Source organism: Brachycentrus maculatus, unplaced genomic scaffold, assembly GCF_059751285.1.
Source record: "Brachycentrus maculatus isolate JH-2025_06_01 unplaced genomic scaffold, ASM5975128v1 h1tg000124l, whole genome shotgun sequence".
Classification (NCBI taxonomy): Eukaryota; Metazoa; Arthropoda; class Insecta; order Trichoptera; family Brachycentridae; genus Brachycentrus; species Brachycentrus maculatus.
The window spans coordinates 454,182-472,596 of record NW_028280877.1 but is presented as its reverse complement, the minus strand read 5'-3'; the positions used below and the strand labels follow the sequence as shown (position 1 = coordinate 472,596).

The 18,415-nt window shown below is 34.2% G+C and overlaps 1 protein-coding gene across 1 annotated transcript; it reads left to right on the top strand.

Annotated features, from left to right (window-relative positions):
* The first annotated feature begins 26 nt into the window (after positions 1-26).
* Positions 27-8,696, top strand: LOC148309415 (beta-secretase 1-like). Its single transcript, XM_088260110.1, has 5 exons — positions 27-632; positions 1,207-1,479; positions 3,545-3,716; positions 5,139-5,605; positions 6,926-8,696. Exons 1-5 carry the CDS (start codon positions 498-500, stop codon positions 7,358-7,360), a joined length of 1,482 nt encoding a protein of 493 aa, XP_088116236.1. The 5' UTR covers positions 27-497; the 3' UTR covers positions 7,361-8,696.
* Positions 8,697-18,415: the final 9,719 nt, after the last annotated feature.

Sequence of the window (18,415 nt, the reverse complement as noted above, 5' to 3'; positions counted from 1 at the left end):
TAATTTAAGAAATCAATAAAAAAAGTGTGTTGAAATAATATCGGAACCAATTGTTGTTGTGCAAATCGCTTTTCAACTCAAATTCACTTTTGTCGCATTATTAGTTCCACTCTACTGATCTCTGATTCCTACTTATTTCATAACCCCCCTTTTTTTACCTACCTTTTGAAGTAAATAGATACCTAACGAAAACGGTTTATTCTAATATTCTCTACGAAATAAATATAAAAGAAAATAAAAAGTACATCAACTTTTGTTTTGATATAAATATGTAATTATTTCATGGGTGTAAACAAAAGTATTATTTCTTATATTTAAAATTAAACCTTATAGCTCTTGTGTATTAGAACTATTTTAGTATGAAAAAGAATAATGGTTCGGACAGTTTCTAGCCAGTTATTATTTTTTTTTAAAAACAAACGCAAGTGACATTTACAAAATCGCTAATGGGTTTATTTGTTTTGCAAGCCTAGAAATGCCAGAAAGTGCACAAGAAAATGAAACTAAATTTCGGATTTTTATTTTATTTAGCATATTTTAACCTCTCGGTGTCGTGTGGTTTATACAATTTAGCAGGAAGGCCGGGAGAAGGCTATATTATCGAAGTTGCCATAGGAACTCCTCCACAAAAAGTATGTATGGTTATATTCTAAAGATATATCGAAGGCTCGCGAAAATAATTATTACTTTTTAATTACGTGGGCGCTTCACAAATTTTTTATAACTTTAAAAATGAATTAGTTTTTTCATGACATCACCACATGACTGATTCCGCATAACCAACCTTTTTTGCTTCATTAGAATAAACAAACATAAAAAAATAAGGATACGACTTTGCCTAGAAAAGAATTACGAATCCAAATTTTACTATTGGCTATCCGTGTCCCTTTCACAACTCCGTCGGCGGATGAGACTTTAAATGTTACGATTATTTAAGTAAACAGAAACATTTTTAGAAATTGGCTTTCTCTTGTTCCATATCTCCTTACAAACAGTTCAATGTCTTCATAGACACGGGCAGCGCTAATTTCTATATCTTCTAGGTTACAGTTCAATGTCCTCGTTGACACGGGCAGTTCTAATTTCTATATCATGATTACAGTACAATGTCCTCGTTGACACAGGCAGTACTAATTTCTAAGTCTTGGTTACAGTTCAATGTCCTCGTTGACACAGGCATTGCCAATTTCTATACCTTGGTTACAGTTCAATGTCCTCGTGGATACGGGCAGCACTAACTTCGCGATCGCCGGCGCCCCCCACCCCAACATCGACAAGTACTTTGTGCGGGAGAACTCGTCCAGCAATGCGGAGCTGGGGGAGCAGGTCCAGCTGCTGTACACGCAGGGCCGCTGGTCAGGCGACCTGGCCTCCGACCTCGTGTACTTCCCGACCCTGAACTCCGTCCCGCAGGTCACATGCGACATCACGTGCATCGTGGAGTCGCAGAGCTTCTTCATGAATGGGTCCAATTGGCAGGTATGATGACAAATCCAGCTTGGTCTGTACTTTTTTCAGCGTTTCCTCTCCTTGTTTTAATGGATAAATTTAAATTTATTTAAATTAATCAGTCTCGATGAAGAAGCGGTTAGCTTTGAAACCGATAGACATTATAATTAAGTTATTATAAAATATTTATAGTGATTTTAAAACAAAGTTACATTTTAATTAATATTTATAGTTATTTTAAAACAAAGTGCTTCAAATATAAATTATATTAAAATTTATTGTTTCGGCATTCACTGTGTGGTAAGACATGACGAAATTTTAAATGTAAAACACTCGTTTATTTACCACTTAGTTTTTATTTAGACCTGTGAGATGGAAGCAAACCTTCCGAAACTAGTTGTCATAAAATAAACTCAAGTGGTAAATAAACGAGTGTTTTTCATTTAAAATTTAATAAACTTAACATTGTTTTTTTTTTGTATTTTTAATTTTTATTTAATAAAGTTACATTATTTAATACAATTTCTATACATTTATACATATGGCAAACTTATAATTTTAGTTTCGCTGTGCCTCTCAGAAAATGAGACCTGAGCTCTTGTATTTCAGTATGTCTCGCCGCTCGCTGATAGCGATGATTTTGATTAGTGTATTCTAATATATTGATATTGTACATGTTTATATTGATCTTGTTAAAGGCATTAGCCGTTTTTAAAATAAAATATAATTTAGCATCATAGTATTTTGAATACGTAGGGTAATTTTTAAAAATATTTAGGGTAGAAAAACTTGGCAGGATCATGTATGTCAAGTACTTGAAAGTGGTCGGGTCAGGAGTCGAAATTACTCTTGTGAAAGAGGCGAGGAATGTTTGCAAAGACAGAGTGGTACGGCATTCTATTTTCTCTGCCTACCCCTGTGGAGAAGCGATTGTTAGTTACTTTATAAAATCTTAGTTAAATATATTTGAATATATGGTCAAACAGCCTACGCTACTGGTTCATGTGTGAATGTGACATCTTGGAATGGATTTCATAATTGGAATTTCTTAGCAGTCTGGCGTTCAATTGTTTGAACAACAGTTTTCATACCCATTTTACATTAATTCTTATTCCTAAATGAAATTTTAATCATACTCTAAATCAGTGGTTCTTAACTGGACAACCTCATATTTGTGTGTGCTAGGTTTTTCGACATTAATTGATATTAAAATAAAGAAACGCAAAAGGTTTAGCAATTCGGATGAAGGAATGAGAGATATTATATCAAATATTGGACCTAATATCGCTGAAATTTGTAAAAGCCGACAAGCTCAGATGTCACATTAAATCGTTTCACCGCAAATATTGTAGTTTAACTGGAGTATTTATGTTTTTATGTATTTTTTTTTAAATGAATTAATTTACAACTTGTCTGTAATAAAATAATGTGTTTTATTTTGAGTAAAAGATATCTTTGTAAAACTAACTAACTAACTAACCATCACGCCGCTTCCCCGCAGGGGTAGGCAGAGAGAATAGAGCGCCTCACCACTCTGTCCTTGCAAACATTCTTCGCCTCTTCCACGTTCATGCATCTCCTCATACATACCCGCCGATAGTTATGACTCCTAACCTGATCACTTTCAAGTATTTGGCATACCTGATCGTGCCATATATTTCTCGGTCTTCCTCTGCTTCTTTTCCCACTAACATGTATGTACTTTGTATGTTTTTTTTAATCTATTATTAGATTAAAACCAATATTTTTAGCTTTTCCACTTTTTTATTTGACCAGCGACCGGGTTTCGTCGTTACCGACATCATCAGACTGGTGTGATGTCGGTAACGACGAAACCCGGTCGCTGGTCAAATAAAAAAGTGGAAAAGCTAAAAATATTGGTTTTAATCTAATAATAAATTAAAAATGCAATTCCATCACGAAGTGTCAGTGGATAATATAAATTTTTTTTAATCTTTAGTTTTGGTGTATTGCGCATTTTCCTTGTGATCAAAAGTGCTCCCTGACTTCAAAAAGGTTCAGAACCACTGATACAAACACTTTTAGGCTCCCGGTATTCAATCAATTCATATATTTATGTGTCATTTTAAAACAGGGAATACTCGGCCTCGCTTACCCCACTATAGCGCAGCCGTCGTCCAGCGTGAAGTCCTGGATCGACTCCCTGCAGAGGAAGAACAAAGACAAGACCATCGCGTTCTCTCTCACTCTCTGCGGGTCCAAAACACCAAGAACCAACGAGCACTATGGGTCATTTGAAGTCCTGAGTAAGTAATTTGACATTGTTTATTTATTGGGAAAGATTGAGATTGTTTATTTATTTATTAATTAAGAAAGGTGTGTCGAGATAGTTTGGACATGTAGAACGAATGGGTGAGGAAAGAACGGTAAAACTAATTTATGAGGCGAATGCAATTGGAAAAAGGAGCAGAGGAAGACCGAGAAAAACTTGGCGCGATCAGGTATGCCAAATACTTGAAAGCGGTCAGGTTAGGAGTCGAAACAATCAGCGGATATGTATGAGGAGATGCATGAACGTGGAAGAGGCGAAGAATGTTTGCAAAGACAGAGTGGTGTGGTGTTCTATTCTCTCTGTCTACCCCTGCGGGGAAGCGGCGTGATGGTTGGTTTGTTAGTTAGTTAGTTATTTATTGGGGTTCTCAAACAATGTGAAAATAGGGATCATTGGTATACAATGTAATGAGTCAAGATATTTAACTTAAGTTATATGTGAAAATAGCATACATGTTCGTATTACTGAACTTCATCCAGTATATTTGTAGCGCATTTTGTTTCTACTAGGGTAATTTGTAAAGTAAGGTTACCTATGCTGTCAATGAAGATTTGCAGCGCGTTGTTAGAAATCTGGCAATACTGGCCGACTCATCAACTCCTTCACTCTCTATCCCTGCCGCTCCCGCCACGCTACACCGCTTAGTGCCGGTCTTGCAGTCATCGAAGATAGAGCTTCCTAACACTGTTTCCGCCAGTGGTGTGAGGCTTCTTTATGACAACGCTCGACCTCATGTCTCAAATGAAACTCTAGAACTGCTAACAGATTTAGCTGGAGCGTTTTGCCCCACCCACCCTACAGTCTGGACCTAGCCCCTAGTGATTACCACTTATTCCCAAAATGAAGTCAGGGAAGACGTTATTTGATTTCTCAGGGTAATGGCAGCACAATTTTATGACTTGGTGATACAAAAGTTGGAGCATCGTCTGCAAAAATGGTTAGAAAGAAATGGAGATTATGTTAAAAAATAGAATAAATTTTAAACTTTAAAATTATGTATAATGCCACGGAATACAAAAAATCTGTAAAAATTTTTAAAAATATATGGAACCTTATTTTTGAATGAATTGTACTTCGTGGATTACAATCTGTGCGATGATTGGTTTGCTTCTTTCATGGTCAGTCTCTGTCTCTATTCTCCACACGTCTTTTCAACTCGGCGTTCCGCTACAGCGCATGTCGGAGATAATTTGGTCCATGTAGTTTAAGCGGGGTTGTCCTCTACAGTAGACTACTACAGTTTGTGCCTTCGCACACGCCCTCCGCAATCCTCAGAAGCAGTTCTGGGTGTCTTGTATTATGGCCTATCCATTTGGATCACTGTTGTACTTAGTAAGGATTTAGACTCCCCAGCCCTGCTTAATTTTGTTATTCATTTATTTGCCGCTTATTACAGATAATATGAAAAATCCTTACATCGGAATACAGACAGCTAGAGTCGTGAGAGAATGGTTCTACGAGGTCATCATAACCGCACTTCTGATCGATGGCAACCCCGTCCAGGTGGACTGTCGGAACCTGAACACCATCAAGTCCATAGTGGACAGCGGCACCACCAACATCCGGCTGCCCACCGACGTCTTCGAGGCCCTGGTGAAGGACCTCATCCCGGCCACCAAGAAGGCCAACCTCGCCAGCAGGGAGAGGGAGGCCTCCATACGGAGGCTGTTCTCCCGGGATAACGGGACAGTCAGGATCTCGCAGGGCTACGAGATCCTGGAGTGGTCGCTGCCCGACGACTTCTTCTGGGTGCAGAAGACCGTCTGCTGGCCGGCGCCGCTCAACTGGGACGACATGCCCACCATCAACATAGAGTTGGCCAGCGGACCCGATCAGTATTTCCGCGTCAATTTACCGAGAGCTGTAAGTATTCCTAGATCTTATATTATATATAGCTCAAATTGTTTGAGATATCGAATATACGTAATGCAATTAAGATCCTTCTTCTCATTCATCTTGTTGTAGGCCTTGTGGCCGGTTTTTAAGAGGGATTAGTCTCTTACGATGTCGATTCCCAGCTATCGACCCATATCTTTGGTGGTCTGCCCGGGAATCGTCTACCATGGGGTTGGCCGTACAATACAATACATAGGCAAAAATTAGATTATTTGAATTTCAATAGAAATTACGTATGTACATACTTGGTTATAGACACACACGCAATTCGGATTTTAAGAATGTGCACTGAAATTTTTATCTGGGGTCGATGACTTGCAGTTCACGTTTGACACCCGACCTTTCTTTTGTTTTATCAATTTGATTACAGTAAATCGTCAAGTGTTGATTATAGTTATGGTATTTTGGTTCAATGACCCATTAGCGACTCTTGAATACGGCAAAACTTAGTTTTATGTCACCAAAGACTACGCAAAATGATATTTCTGGTTGCGTCAGGAGTCTCACTATATAAACATGTAAATAGCACTTGCTAACACCATACAAAATTTCTTCTTCTTCTTCTTTTTCTAGATCCTGAGGATCTGTTTGTGCCTCCGCTTGTAGCTCTTGGGATGTTGACTCCCAGCTGTCTTTCCACCTTTTTGGAGGTCTGCCTGGGGGTCTGCGTCCTTCAGGGATTCCTTGAAGGGCGATACGTGGAAGTCTGTCATCTGTCATTCTGTTTACATGATCATTCCAGTATTGCCTTCGTTGTCCTTCCCACCTCACAATATCCTCCGTCTTACACATGCTCCGGATGTTGGTATTTCTTACTCGGTCTCGCAATGTGTTTCCGGTTATGGATCGGAGAGTCTTCATCTCGGAGGTTCGAAGTCGAGATTTACTCTAGAAGTCTCTGCTTTTGCCTCAATCCCATAAGTGGCTATTGGTCGAACACATGTTTAGTATACTAACATGTGTTCGACCAATTTCATTTCACTTTCTATTCTCATGTGTTTGTTCCTCCACACTGAGTTTCTATGTTATAATAGGGTATTTTTACCTTCTGCGCCGGACTCATTTCAAAAGTAGAATAGAAGGAATTATCTAATGTTTTTATATGAATATTATATACCAATCTCTTTATTAACTATTTATAAATAATAATCGAATCCCGTTACCAGCGGTCCGCAGGCGTAAAAAATACCCATCCGAAATGTGTTGATTGGGTTATTTGATTTGGTCGCCCATCACTAGTCAGTATGCCAGACCGGATTTTCTAACATACTTTACTTCTTCTTTCAGTCGTACATCCATCAAGTGTTGGAGAAACCCGACAATCACTACTGCTACAAGTTTTCCATCGAGCCGTCTGAGACGGGTACCACCTTAGGGGTTGCGGCTTTGGAAGGATTCAAGGTCATATTCAACCGAACCGCTCGCACTGTCGGATTTCTGGAATCGGACTGCGGTCCCGAGGTGTCGTTGCAAGGTCCCTACGCCTCCACGGAGTTCTCGGATCTGGAGCTGGGCCTGCTGTCCAGGTGTTCGCACGTGGCTCCTGCGGGAACGAGCATGCTAAACGTAGCGGCGTACGTGGTGTGCGCCGTGCTGGTGCTGATCAGCTTAGTATTTGTGTACTGCTTAGGCCAGTGGCTGAAGAACAAGTACTTCAAGTACCACGTATCGAGCGCCGCCATTTCTATGAGTCACACTAGTCTCATCAATGAGGATTCCTAAGAAGTTATTCTATAAGTGTTGTGATATGATTCTGTGCCGTGTGGCCTCTATCGGAGCTAGCATTCTTCTCGGCAATGCTGTTTTCCTAACTGGTAACTGACACTGGCCAATGTTTTTTTGTGCCTTGGAAGCAAATCTTGATATTCAACCCTAGATCACAGGACTTGTTTCAATGTACCCACATTTAGGACGGGAAAGGTATTTCTACCCGTTCAGTCGATTGATGCTTAAGGACGGGAAGGGTATTTTTACCTTCTGCGCCAGCCTCATTTCAAAGTCAGAAATGAAGGAATTATTTAATGTTTTTATGTAAATATTATGTACCAATCTCTTTGTTAAAGTCTAAACTATAGTACACAATTATAAAATCCCATCGCCAGCGATCTGCAGGCCTAAAAAACACCCGTCTGAAATGTGTTAATACGGAACTAGTAGAATGTACGACAATAAGAAAAACTTAAATTTTCCAACCTTTAAAATATATAAGATAAGTGCAACATGCTTTTTGGGAACTTTAAATAAAAAAAAAATAAAAACAAATATAAAATATCGGTAAAAACTAAAATACACACCAGATGTCACTACATTCTTTATGTGTGTTGCCTCGCTGCTCCCAACAGATTGGATGTCCGTCTTAAATTTTACAAATGTCCCGTAATCTAGGGTTAGTAAATTTGGTGTACTGATCTTAAAAATGACTTACAATTAAAAGCCTTAATTCAAAAATTAAAAAACCAAACTTCGAAAAATGCTTCTAATTTCAAATTAGCAAATTTGAAAATTGTAAATAAATCACTAATTTTTCATATCTAAACAGACGCACAACGATTTTTCTAAAGCAATTCCTATTTTCAATATTCGAAAAACTTTGTTTATTCTCATTAATTCCTTGCATTTTCAATTTTCCCGAATCATCATTTGAATAATCTTAAAATATTTTTCCAATTACATCATAATTCAATTCCAGTTGCTTGAATTTTTGAGCTTTTACTGCAATAAACTCAGTATATAAATAAGTTTTATCAAGAACATTGTCTATAATTTTTATATATGACTGATTTTTTTTATAAAATTAAAATGGCAATTTAAAATATGGTATTTGAAAATAATCACCAAATTACATAGGTATGATTTCGCTCAAAAAGTAATGAAGCAAGGCAAAGGAAGTTATAATACTTACTAAAACATAATACCAATACAATACAATACATAATACATAAGTTTTGGGACCTTTTCTGGCAGTTTATAAATGAATTCCGGGATCTTATTTGTTGAAAAAAGCCCTGCATAATACTATTTTTTAATACATATTGGTTTCAAATAGTTTGTCAAAAAATTACATCTGGGAAAGTCTTTTGTAGTGGCATCTTCACTAGTGTTTTACTAAAATTCAAACATAAATTTATGAAAAAATTTTACAGTTTAAATTTCTTTTAACCTTTTAACCACGTTAACTTTGTTCCTAAGAGACGGCCCGTGCGCGGCGGTATTTCGCCGTTTTTTAAATGATTACTTTTATCATGTATTTAGTTAAGAAACGATTTATTTTCCTAAACAAAAATGTTCAATGGGATTCATTGTGCCTTTTTGGTACTCTGTAATACACGTGTGTCACATTATTCTTGAAATATATCGTAATATAAACAAATTAGATATGTAGTAACATAAATAAATCAAAGCACGCATCGTGTGTCACTCTTACCCACTGGCGATGCGTAGCGTCGAGAGTGAGACAGATATAGGGCATGATTATGGCGCGGACTAATTACCGACCGCAAGAAACATCAGGGATCTGTTCTTTTATTTATCCTTGTGATGTTACAAATTATTAGTCAGATATTTCAACAGATGTCATAAGACCAAGGAATGACGTATTATTTTATCCAAAGTTCCACACCATGAAAAAATCCCTCTAAGTTGAACTGAGGTTGGAAACTTGGAGCAATGTAAAAACACAAACGCTTATGTCAGCCGCGTATGGGGCATGTTTTGTTAGAACACATACGGTTATGCGAGCCGCGTGGATCCGGTTAAGATGGAATTTTTTTTTTTTTTTTTTTTCAAATATGAATATTATATATGTACAATGGCTCTTCACCTGACTGCCACAGTAGCAAAATGCAACATTTAATTAAGATGGGCAAGATATAGTCCGACACATCATATTCAAACTGCTAGCAAAATGGTGTTTAGTACTTTAATTCAATGCATTTTGATGTATTTTAATTCAAGTAGAGCCAAGAGAAGGAAGTAGGTATTGAGAGGCACATAAGTAGCTTCTTGACGCCTCTGCAGGCGATCTTCTACATGTTGGTGGTGTCGCAAATCAGATATACACTCACCACAATGCCATAAAGATGTCACTCCTACTAATATTTTAAACCCCTCGTATATAATATTACTATCTTACTAATTATAAGTTTTAAATATGTTTCTTATTTAAATATGAATATATTCCTACTTATACCAGAATTATTTGTAAAGTTGCATCTTGTAATGATTTATCATTTTGTATTACACAGGTGGATAACTTTATCTTATTATTTTACATAGATGTCTAATTAAGTACATAATTAAACAATATATCACTCACTTCTTTCAACAACGTCATATATCAAAAACTTGATTTGTCAGGAGATCGTTTTTGAGGTTTAAAAATATATTACAATGTATTAAAAATAAATATAAAGCCACTCATTGAACTTTTTACTGTGCAACAGATCTTTTGAGGTTTAAACTAACGGTTTTTTCTCCATTTGAAAAACATTTAGTAAATTTAAAAAAATAATTAAACAATACATTTTCTTCAAAATGCAAAAACTACACTTTCTGCCGTGTAGCGGGTAAATATAATGTTAAAAATATTCCGCTTTTGCTGGGATATAGTACATTTTCTGGGCATTCCGAAAACATAGACAACTGAAAATTGACGATTTTTGATATATTGAACGATGATATTTTGATATATGACGTTGAAAGGAGTGAGCGATATGTTTGTCAACTTTTGAGGTCACACAATGATAGAAATAATATAATCACCTCGTGTTATAGAATATGAAATTTATATCCCATTATTAACTTTTAGTTAAATTATTTAATAATATATCTCTCCTATTCTATTTTTACTACCAAAAAACAGCCAAATATAACTTTTGTTAGTAAAATATTGCATTAAACCAGACCATAGAACACGTAGAATATCGTATTCTGGACGGGGTCTTCAAATGGACCAAAGCAAACTGGAACGCCACTGTAGTTTGTGAGATTCTCATAAATATATAACTCTAGGATAAGATATTACTAACCATTCCAACTCACAATTTGAATGTGCATTTTGATCCCAGATTACAGCATGCCGTTATAACCGCCCTACTTTTGGGTTACTATTAGAAAAGTAGGTAAAAAATCCTCAGTCTTATGATTTCTTAATAATAACTTGCTTACAAAGTACGAGATTTGGAAAAAAAGCAATAGACCCACTTATAACCGTTTTTATATCCTTTGCAAGTCAGAAGTTCTCAACATAAGATATTACTCGATAATTTTTTGTAATAATATTCTATTGAATATTTTTACAAATATATTTTGTATTGAATGTAATATATCAATCAACTTAATCTCAGCATATTCTGCAAATGAGGTAGCCAGCGATATTGAACTTGAACATATTCATATATCAAAAATCGTCAATTTTCAGTTGTGAATGTCCAGAAAAAACGGCATATTTTTAACTTAATATTTACCCGCTACAAGGCAGAAAGTGTTGTTTTTCCATTTTGAAGAAAAGGTATTGTTCAATTATTTTTTTAAATATACTAAATATTTTTCAAATGGAGAAAAAACCATTCAGGTTTTACCTAAAAAGATCTGTTGCACAGTAAAAAGTTTAATAAGTGATTTTTAATACAGTTTATTATATTTTTTAACTTTTAAAACAATCTCCTGAAAAAATAAGTTTTTTTATATATGACGTTGTTGAAAGGAGTGAGCGATATCACAAATGTTTCTGTAGATGTGGGTATACTATTTTGTACCTGAACGTACGGGATACGGCTTGTTGCGTCCGTGCAATAATTAAGCAGATGTATCACATACGTTTGTATTGGGTAGGGTGGTTACGCGGCATCGCTCTATATTTTTTTACTATCAACTCTCTACTTAATAAATAAATTTATGATATTAGATCAAAAATAAATGTATACAAAATTTGACTACTGTAAATCATATTTTAAAATTTGTCATTTGCATAGTTCTTCATACTGTTAATATCTGTTTTTGTTAGTAGATACATCACTAAAATTTGTATCACGATAATCAAATTTTTTGCATATATTTTTTTTTAAATATACTATTTGAATGTAAAGAGTTTATTTTAAAATAAATAGATACATATCTACAGTACATCTGGATGTCCAGTAATCTTTTTTTTCAACAACAAAGAAAAATGTATTGAGTTTTTTGTGATTTCTTTTTCAAAAACAACCTCGGATTTTTCAGTGGCATATTATTTTCCATATTTTTATGCCGTGTTAGTTCATATCATTAACATTCTTAAATTTAAAAAATCATATAAAATCTTTAGGAATATAATAATAAACTATTTTAACAGATTTAAGAATTGAAATTAAATAAGAATAATATATTTTTTTAAATATATGATATTTATTAAAATTCAACAAAAATTCTCAGCGATCCCTACATAAATACCTCCTGATATAAATTTAATTAGTACGTTTTTCAGTTAGCAAGGCCGGAATAAACACTCGTTACTATTTTATATAACAGTGTCAACCCAGCTGATCACTCATTTGGTGCAAGAATAATGTAATTAAACTTTTAGAAATATTACAGGAGATGCCATTCAGACGTTGTAGCAACAGAAATGGCGCCATTTTACTCAATTCTACAATGACACTTTTGCTATCTCACAGCATTTTACCACAAAATCAATTCTGACCATGATTCCCGATGTAAATATAAATAGCCTTCTGCACATTTTGACATATTTAACTTGGTTTTAAAAGAATAAAGTAATTCCGTCATTGTTGCACCAAATAAGCATTGGAAGTCAAAAAGTTACCTATATTGAAATATGTACATATATCCTTTTTTAAATCCTTGTTTACTAGTCATTGTATGAAAATAATTTGAAAGGAAAGATTTCATCTCGAGCCTATTCCATATTTAGTTTGAATTTTATCAAACCTTTTTCAATTGATGTTTTTTACACTTATCGTATTTTTTATTATGTACATATTTTTAAATATTTTTTCCGGGCTTCCAATTTTCTAGGACCACCATTTTTTCTTCCTCTATATAAAACAGAAGTTCGTGAGCAATATTTATTGTGTTCAGATCTATGTACTCAAATGTTGGATTAATAATAAGGGTTTTTTTTTTTGTTTGCTGTCTTTTTAACCTTCTCTTTGTAAATATGCTATGCTCTTTTAAACTTGTTCAGTTTAACCCGATGGTTGCTCTGGCAACCATCGGGTTAAACTGAACGAGACTCTGAACGAGACTCTGGTTAAACTGAACGTCTCTGGACGAGATATCTCGGCAAATGGCGGAGTGCCCGTATGGCCAGAGACGAGATATCTCGGCAAATGGCGGAGTGCCCGTATGGCCAGAGACGAGATATCTCGTCAGTACTTTTGATGACGTATTACTCCGCAGTTTTAACTCATATTGACAATCTGTCAAAAACGGAACATACATTGCCATCAGTTGAAGTTGTCACAAAATATTTTATAAAGTTTTTAAATACTTTTAAGTGATTTATCGGTATCACTTTCAGCTGACAGTTGACAGATGTCATTAGGGCTACCACTCAAACCACTTGAAATATTGATTATTTTAATCGATTGTTTTGAACGCCAGGGGTTTTTATTTTGCTCAATTTTTTTGTGTTTTTCTTATTATTTTAAAATATTCCATTGATAAATAATAGTTGTGTGTTAATATTAAATTTAATAAAAACTTGCGTGTGCGACTTAGTGTGACAACCCTGAAAATTTGAAACTGGTTTAACTTCAAGAATAAAACTCTAACAATCGATGCGGGATATAATATTTGGTAAGTAAATTATAATTCAATAAAAACAACAAAAAAAAAATCTTTAGACAACTTTTTTTTTTCAAAAAAATACTTGGCCTGTTGAGCACTGCGGCGTAATTTATTTGCGGCTATGAAAAGGTTAAAAATATATTAATTCCCTATGACCATTTGATTATAATTGCAATTGTGTTTGAAACATAATTTTTTGGCTTTATCATCCTTTTAATACCATAATCTATTTCTGTTTTTTCGATTCCAAAAATTTAAAGCATTCAATTCTTTATTCTTCCAAAATACATAATATTATCATCAAAATTTGCACAATATATGTTACAATATTTTAATAATTCACCAACATACAACTTTTATTTCTCTCAAACAGTATGATCTTAATGGGTAACTATATTAAAGCAAGGTGGATTCAGTTGCCAGCCCGAGGTACCAACCGCACCAAAAAATACTAGCAGATAAAAGTCGGTTATCACCGACTGTTATATAGCCAATTCAGACCAATATTGGTCGGTTCTTCGGGCCAATATTTCTGTCCAAAATTAAAGTTGATCACATTTGTCATTTTTATAGAATCGCTGAGTGGTCACATTGATGACATTTTGTAGATATATCCTCATGGAATCGCATCTTGGCATCTTTTTTATGTTTTTTTATTTATGTACTACTAAATCTCGACTATTTTTATACTAAACTAGTTAAGTGTATATTAAATTCTAATAAATGTAATAAAATTATATATTATTAAGCTATTTATAATATTTTTCAAATAAAGAGTATTTTGAATATTGACTAACGTAAAAATGTGTACAAAACAGTTCTAATTTGATTATTGAATTTATCTAAAATATACTTCACATTTTTGCTGGAAAGGCAAAAGGTTTTAAATGAATCGTATTAATCAATCAGGGTAACAAATACTTTTTGTATTTGTTTTTTAATTACTTTGGTTTTTGTTTTGAACCTTATTTTTATGATTTTTACGATTTTTTTATGATTTTTACTTCAAATGCACTTTTTTCAATAAGAAATTCTAACAAAATCTTAGTTTTGTTAGTATATTAAAGACATAACTGTCTCTTGTTTAGGACATTCATTACACCAGCATGCAAATAACACTATCACCACACCATAGCCCTTGCTCACACATCTACATAAAATTCAGTCTTTTTTTCAAGTTTTTAAAAAAAATTTAATCTGGAACAAAAAATGTGATGTGTTATTAATCTTTCAACCCACATTTAATAGCCAAAACCTTTTACAAACTTTTTTTGTATCTGGTAATTCTTTTGATTATAATAATTTCTCTTTAAGCCTTTTGACTTTCCAGCGTCAATATTTTCCTCTTTTGTCAACTTTTCATTTCAGAAAATATATTTTGAAAATTCAGTTTTTAACATTTTGATTTATTGTACAGTATGAATATTAATTTATCATATAACGAGTACATAATGTGATTTATTTAAGTGATATTTTTGTGTTGTATAATATGTAATTTATTCATTAGTATATAGTTTGTTATTTTATATGTTCAAGTTGAAGTTTGCTATTTATTCTATTTTATTAATCTGCTTTTGTATTGTTTTGTAAATCCCTTGCTGCAGAGTGTCAGTTGGATTTCCCGATTTTGGATTTTGCTTATCAAGATTTAAATTCTAATATATCATTATAATTCAATATCTCATCTCAAATGATATAAGTCTCTTCCTTCCTTCCATGTTCGCTCCCTAGATGGAGCATATGGCCAACGCGAGATGTCTCCAAGTCACTCTGTCACGCGCCATCTCCTTGGCTTCCTCCCAGGTCAGTCCGGCATCTCGAAGTTCCGCCGAGTATAGTCGGTGAATGGTCGTCAGCGGCCTTCCGGGGCGCCGGAATCCTCGGGGTTGGAAGAAGAGACACGAGGGGTTGATGCTCTCAGGTGGCATTCTAAGGACATGTCCCAACCATGTCCACCTTCTCCTCTTTAGGACTTCCAGTATGAGGGGCTGTTGAGTTCTCAATGAGAACTCAGTGATATAAGTAGCAGAAACAATCCACAGCGTGGTCTGGTCACTTAAATCAGCCAATGATGGGTCGTAAGCCCCGTAAATACCCAGACTTCCATATTCCCATCTCAATAAACCTCTTCTTATTGGGGATATAATATCGCTATTATTAGCATAGGCTAATGATAGGGATTTTTGGTTCTACGTACGTTTTTGAGACTGTTTATTTTTTATGAAAATGGCTGTATATAAATAAACCATAATTATTATTATTATGTTTATCCTTATACAGCAATCGTTTCCTTTTCTACCTGCAAATAAATGTGTCAGTTCATACACAAGTTGGAAACAAATGTGTCAATTTATCAGATTATGAGAAAATATGTATCTTCCAAATTATCACAAAACTCTCGCAGTAAGGGATTAAGTACTTATCAGCCCAAGCAAATTAAGCATATTTTAGTTCAAACCTCAAAAAGTGTTCCTCAGGTCCCTAAGATATCACCTCCAAGTCTGCCTTCTGCTCTGTTATGCATCTCCTCACCAGGAGGAAGCAGACACCGGAGTGGTGGGGGATTTAGAGAGGATACCTAAATAACACTTATGCCAAAAATCAAAACTATATTTTCTTTTTGAGGTTGATGCTTAAATTGCCTGTACTATTATAACCATTGTGCATTTTTTTTATATAATAACCTGTTTTGTTTTACAGAGTAATTCCATTTGATTTGGCAATGCTGTATTTTATTCCAATGTTATTAATGTTAATAAAGATTTTCAATATAAAAAAAATGTTTTTTTTTATACCTCCTGTATATTTTTTATAGGAAAAAACATGTTATAATGATCGAATCCAGGATCTCAAACTAGATTGCTAAAAATGCTTTACACTACACTAAAGAAACAAACAAATAAGCCATTCTTTTTCATATTACGGTTGAGACTGACCGGAGTATTTCGTCGTAACATCGCTCGCGGCGAGCATCCGAAACTATGGACGGAGCGCTCGGCTCGCTGTACTGACTGCCTGAATGCTCGCATCGTAACGTGTTACGTTACGACCAAATGCTTTGGTCAGTCTCCACCTTTAGAATTCATAAAATTTTCCCAAATTTGTCACGTGTCCTACCCAGTATGCAGGAATGTCCACAAGTTTAAAAGGGCTTAAGTGTTTTCATTAATTTTTATAATTGAAGTTTTAATTGGTGAATTTCTTAAAATCTATTGTGACATGTGTTTCCATGCAGTTTGCATAATTTTATGACAATATATTCAGTAATATATATTCATTCATACGGTGTGAAAATTATGCGGAATCCATCGAAACACATGTCACAATAGGTTTTAAGAACCAGTGGTATTTACCTAGTAAAACTTAAATTAAAAATGGATAGATATTACCACAAAGTGACTGCCAAATCAATTAATGAGAAAATGTTTTCATGCTCTCTGTTGCGCACTATATTTATCTCGCTGCCTTATGGTGTATATGGTATGCCATACTTAATAGACTGGTAGAATACATAGTATCATTCACAATAGAATATGGGGACTATACCTACCTTAGAAGTCACGGATCGCCACTGTTATGTGCAGGAATGGGGAAAGGTTTTCATCGAATTAAAAAATGTAGCTCTTTGGTATATTAATTATATTTATTTCTTAAATTGTGTTTACAGTTTTGATTCTATTGTTAATAGATTGGTAGAATACACGTACATATAATATTTGTGGTAAATATAGTGTTTCGCAACACATTCTACATTCCTTAACCTAGAACACGAGACGATATAGAGTAACACACATACCTGAATACACTGGGGTGTCGAAAATACATTTTCACAATATAGACAAGCTTATCCTCTCATAGCTGAGATTACATATATAAAAATATGTATTTGCTTAGAAGTACACAGTATGAAGAAGCGAGAATCTTCCGCCTTATTAAATCCGGCCGTACCATATTCATAATATCATTTGAAAAATACAATTTTATTCAAAAATACACTCGTTTGTAAAATACATTTTAAATTTTCATAGACTCTAAAAAATAATTCCCCTTACTTTTAAGATTGCCAAATTAATTATTGTGAGTAGGTTTTTATTTATTACTTAAGTGATTTGTTTTTTTCAGTCCGTTTATTATTGATACTGAAGTAATTTTTAAATATATATTATTTATATTTTTTTTATTGCATGAACACTTAAGATTGCTATTTGTGACTCACAATTAACCAACTGGCAAGCTTCGCTGTTTAGGGCTTGGATGAAACCCGTTTGACATATTTTAACTGGGAAGAATCTCTCAGTTGGCAAAATACATCGGCCAAAACACATCAGTATTTGGCCATGCTTTGGCATGGCCAAATACCTCAAAAAAAATTACTTTAAATCAGCATCTGAATGGCTGTCCAAATAGTAGATATTAATCTTTCTGTTGTGATAGTGTCCCAGCAAAAAAAGAAGATAAATTAAAAATATTCCAAAATTTTATTGGAATAATAGCAGCTCTGCCTGCCAAGAATAAGTGTTTTTTTCTTCTTTCATTTATTTTTTTGAAACAGAAAAATATTGTTTGCACAACATTTGCACATTTATGACTCCACTGGGATGATATTTTGTGACAATTTAAAAAAATAAGTATCCTAATAGGGTGTTTTTATAAATCAAGGATACACTTAGAATATATTGTGACTATTACATATATTTTTATGATTTTAAATGTATAAAAATCACATTATCATTTACAATTTTCTGTTTTTAAAATACAAAATGTAATTGGATGGTTTGAAAAATGACAACACAACCGTTGCGTCGAGTGCATTCCGCACTCTACCCCTTCTCTTTGTGGAGAAATATAGTATCTGAAAGAGATGATTAGCTTCTCTTACAAAGGAGGGATGAGTGTTTAGTACAATTGTTTGAAGTATTGTGAAAAAACACAGTGTAAATGAATGTTGTAATTTTTTTTTAACATGTGAAAAGATCCTATTCCCAGTTA

Coding starts and splice junctions, on each gene's coding strand:
- LOC148309415 (XM_088260110.1), top strand. CDS start 498: ATGAAACTAAATTTCGGATTTTTATTTTATTTAGCATATTTTAACCTC. Junction 1,480..3,544: donor TGAATGGGTCCAATTGGCAG/GTATGATGACAA, acceptor ATTTTAAAACAG/GGAATACTCGGCCTCGCTTA. Junction 3,717..5,138: donor TGGGTCATTTGAAGTCCTGA/GTAAGTAATTTG, acceptor CGCTTATTACAG/ATAATATGAAAAATCCTTAC.